The 4974-nt window shown below is 21.6% G+C and overlaps 1 protein-coding gene across 2 annotated transcripts in view; it reads right to left on the bottom strand.

Annotated features, from left to right (window-relative positions):
• The window catches only part of LOC111641718, a 181317-nt gene that overhangs the window by 8557 nt on the left and 167786 nt on the right, over window positions 1-4974 (bottom strand). For both annotated transcript variants that reach the window (XM_023387926.1, XM_023387927.1), the window contains exon 3: window positions 3851-3986. In XM_023387926.1, the coding sequence (XP_023243694.1) occupies window positions 3851-3986 (136 nt within the window). The remainder of the gene's footprint in view (window positions 1-3850; window positions 3987-4974) is intronic.

The raw sequence follows: 4974 nt of genomic DNA, 5'->3' as shown, positions 1-4974 counted from the left end.
TTAAATATAATTATTAACCATTTTTTAGTTATTTTTATTATTTTCAAGTTTTTATCGGGTTTTTTTTCCTTTTTAAGATGTTCAAGCTTTTCACATGACAACGTTTAGAATCATTGCAACGTGATTGTTACGTTATTCTATTTTTCATGCTCTGATGTTTCCATACATTCTTATTCTTCCATTTGAACGAGTTAATTAAAATTTTTAAGTTTTATAAAATCTTTGAAAGATACCTTAGAAATTAAATTTTAAAAAATTGCATAAATATATATTTTAAAAAAATTCGCAAACATTTTGAGTATTGCTTTCAAAAGGGTTGTTGAGGTTTTTTCCAATTCTCAATTCTAAATTTGTGTTAAAAATAGAATAAAAAATATGTTTATAAAATTAAATAATGTTTGCTAATGCTTCGATGATTTGAATTCTGTTCAAGTGTCATTATATTTTAATTAATTGAAATTTTAAGTAAAAGAATATGTGAAGAAACACTGAACTCTTGGAATTTTGAAATCAATTCTTTAAAAATAGAATTAAATTTATCATTTTTCTGACATTCGGATAGTGTAATTGTTGAATTAAGCTTCAATTCTAGATCATAATTATCTACCCTTTTTTGATTTTATGAGAAGGTAAGTAGAGTCGAGGTTTTCAATGAAAGTGTATCTAGAAGATGGATTGAGTGAGGAGACCTAATCTCTTGAACTTCAGACATAACTCTATTTCATTTTTCCTTTGGGGTTATGTCAAAGACAAAGTCAATGAACAACGAGTCTAAGACTTTCAGGAATTGGGAAAATCGGATACTAGATACAATTTCAAGCATATCTCTCCACATTTTGGAAAGTACGTGGATGGATTTGAAATAACAGCTTAACGTTATATGCGCTACAAACGAAGCTCACATTGAATTGCAATGATGCTACTTAACTTACTTGAGTACACATACTTCATTGTTTAATGAGTAGTTTCTTGTAATCATCATTTATAATAAAAATTTTCATTCTCCAAATTGTAACTCTCTCTCCCTCTATCTCACTACATAGGTCTGTAGTATATACTACATATATATAAACATATTATGCATTAAAATAATAATTTTTGATTACCTAAATCCAATTCTTTCTTATCAAATGATCATATTTTTAAAAACATTATTAAAATATTTTAGAATTTAAATAATTGAGAAGTTTATATAAAAATGTGTACAAGGTATCCCAAATAAAAATGTATGTAAATATATGTATCTTAGGCTTAGAAATATCAATAAAATAAAAATATACATTGCAAAATTTTTGTTTAAATAACATAAACGTTACAGGAAATGGATTTTTATAAAATGCAAAAATAATAATTAAAAAAAACTCACTCACACAATTTTGATCTTCAATTAAAATTTACTTTGTTTTTGCTTTTTGAAAAAATATATATAATTTAATTTTTCTAAGATCCCATTAAAATTTAATTTTAGTAAATTAAAGTGTCAACTTTAAAACAAGAAAAGGAAAAAAAAATAACATTAATGATTTAAAATTAAGGTGAGAATCCCGTCATTATTGTCACGATTTATCGTGAAAATATTCTCGTAATAGTCAAAATTTTTAAATAAATTACGTCTTAAAATTTAGGAATTTTATATTTTTAAAGTTTTAAAACAATAAATTGTAATTTTTAAAAAATAAATAAATATATTATCCGATAATTTAGTGTATATAATGTGAAACATATTCGGTATGTTGCATATTAAAATATTTAAAATAAAATTTGTTTACATAAAAAATTGCTAAATTTAAAATTTAATATACAAAATTTTTATCAATTTATATTATTATTATTTTTTAAATAGAAAAATATTTTATTATACATATAGTTTTAAATTTTAACACAATTTTCTACAAAAATACCTAATTTAAAATAATTTTATCTGATGTTTATTTTGAAAATATCCATGTAAAATTCGCCTTAATTTTATAATATATTTTTTAAAAATATAAACAAACTTATTTCATAAATTTTCAATATAAATTACAAACAAAAACTTTAAAAAATAACAGAAAAATATTTGAAATAATAAAATATATTATTTTAAATTCTACAATTCTTCTCATTTTATATAAATAAATTATTCTTGTTTTATAAAATATATTTACATATGAATAAAATTTATTTTAATGTAATTTCTTTCAAAATTGTTTACAATAAGAAATTTTTCTTTGTATAATTTTTGTTTTGATATTTAATAATTCGATAAACTTCTGCGTTTAAAACATATTCATGGAAAATATAATTTCTACTCGTATATTTAAAAATAAAAAANAATATAATAAAATAGTTGTATGGATGCAGAGCAGGATGCTGTAGAGTAGAATAACGGAATAATCAGAAATTTATTTTAAATATTTAATGAAAGATGTTTTTAACGTTTTTTAAAAAATACAGTTAACTCTTAATTATTGATATTTTAATATCTAATTAATTAAGCTTGAAATTATAATTTTTTACTTGAATTGTTGCATTTGAAAAAATTTCAAATTAATTTTTTCTGTCTGTGTAGAAATTTACTACTTTATTTAAAACATTTTTATTTAATAAATTAATATTTTAAATCACACAATGTTGCTATATTTACGTGTAAATTATATTTTCAATCAGACTTTTAAATTATATATATATATATTAATTTTAGAATTTAAGCTAATGTATAATATTTAAAAAAATAAACAGAAAACGAAAAATATACATTTTTCAATAAAATAAATTTATTTTCCAAATTTTTTAATGTAAATTACAATTAGCATTATCAAGATAAATGAATTAAAAATTGATTTTATAAAAATTACAAAATCAGATTATATAAAGAACAATTCAAAATTTTGATTAAATACATGTTTTGGAATAATTTGAAAATAATTAAAATGAAAAAAATATTATAGAATTTCGCGAAATTTTTAATTATATTTAGTAATTAATGGAATATAGTAAGATAGAATGAGAAATTTTATAAAATGATTAATACAATGTTTAGTAACAATTAACATAGGTTCTAAGGAAAGGAATTAGAAGATACAAATATTCTGAAAAGAAAAAAAACACAGAGGGAGAAAAAAACAAGAAAAACCATAATGCTAAGTAAACAGGTTAATGCTTTTTGATCGATTAACATATCATTTTGACCTATTCGATGACCTATACTTCTGATATTGATTATTGATACCATTCAATGAAGAATTTCCAAAAGATTTTCTTTACATTATCCGAACTTTAATGGCTATTTATAACACACATTTTCGTTTTAAAATTTACAAAATTTAATTAAATTTTTTTACTCAAATTCACGTTAAAAAGAATGTATCATTATCTATAAACATTTATTATTAATTTTTTTTAATATTTTTAAAATGAAATTATTGAAGAGAAAAAGAATTCACTTAATAATATGCTTTATCCGTTACAAGTTAGTAAAAAGAATGTGATTTTTCAGCAAATATCACGCTTTTATAAAGAAAAATGCATCATAATCATAGAGTTCTAGTAAGATAATCGAATTGCTACTTATTCTTGATATTAAAAAAATGAAAAAAGGAAGAAAAAGTCAATGGCCATATCAGAAGAGGAGTAGAGATGATCCCTTATAGAAATAAAGACAACCTTAAGCTAGTCATTATTTAGGTGAGAAGAAAGTTGGCAAGATATCATAAGTACTAAGTGGTGAACTGTCAATAGCAGATCTCTAAGAAAACGGATTGTCTTATTAAACAAATATGAGAAAAACGGATTCGGTTGAGTCAACATCTCGGTTGGATTTCTAGTTTTTGGTTGGACGACAGTAGGGGGGATGATGATTTTTACCTACCATAAACGGTCATCGTTTTGTCAGCAGCCACTGTTTGGAAGGAGGGAGCATCTGCAGAAACTTCGCATCTGTATTCTCCTGCTGTTGAGGATGAAACGTCACGAAGATACACTGTACCGTTGTTAGAATGTTCAATCTGTAAAGAAAGAATAAAATTGTTTTCATTCCAACCGTTAATTAATTGGATTCTTACACTAAATGGAACTTACAAGTAATTAGACATAGAGGAATATTTTTAATAAAAATAAAAGCGTATAATATTACTTTACGAATATCGAATAATTGAAAAATGCTAAAAGTGTAATATTGTAGAAAGTATTTTATTTAATTAATAAACAATATAAAAAGTAAATTATAGCTTGTGCATATATATATATAGTTATTTTAAAAATGATTTTAAAATCAAAATTCTTATTATAAATTAAACAATATATAGTTGGATAATTTAAAATTGTATTAAATTATGCTTTTTTGTAAGAATTTTCTTAAAATCTTAGTCTTTATCTATGTAAATTATACATTAATTTACGGATACCACTATATTATTACATAATTCACTCTTATTATGGATATTATATTACGCTTGAAAGCATATTATATCTATCTATTTATACAATATGCATAAACTTACAAAGAATTGCTTATTAAGCTTGCAGCATGCATAAAGTATAACTATTTTATATAAAATTTAAATAAAATAATAATTTTACTTATATTAAGATAATTAAAAATGAAATCTTCATGAATTTATGCAAGTTTTATGTGCAATAAGCTAATTACATATGATTCTCTACTCAATTAGAAATAGAAAATATAATTACAAACTTATGCAGGAGACAACAATTTAATTAGATTTTATTAAGATAAATTAATTAATTATATATAATTATGTTTATTGAGAACGTCTTTCTGGAATTTTTCTCTTGATTAAGAATAATATAAGCATATTATATAAGCTATATCTAGCTATAGGCCTACATGTTGCAATAGTTTTGCAATATGCATAAACTTGCAAAGAATTTCTTATTAAAGTTGCACAGAATAAAATATAATTTATGTAATATTAGATAATATAGAAGATAATAATATTAATTATATAAATATAAAAAATATAAAAATAAAAA

The sequence above is a fragment of the Centruroides sculpturatus genome, unplaced genomic scaffold (genome assembly GCF_000671375.1).
Source record: "Centruroides sculpturatus isolate CEXI.00-Female unplaced genomic scaffold, Cexi_2.0 scaffold52, whole genome shotgun sequence".
In the NCBI taxonomy this organism is placed as follows: Eukaryota; Metazoa; Arthropoda; class Arachnida; order Scorpiones; family Buthidae; genus Centruroides; species Centruroides sculpturatus.
The sequence above is the reverse complement of the archived record's forward strand: the minus strand, read 5'-3'. Positions and strand labels throughout refer to the sequence as shown.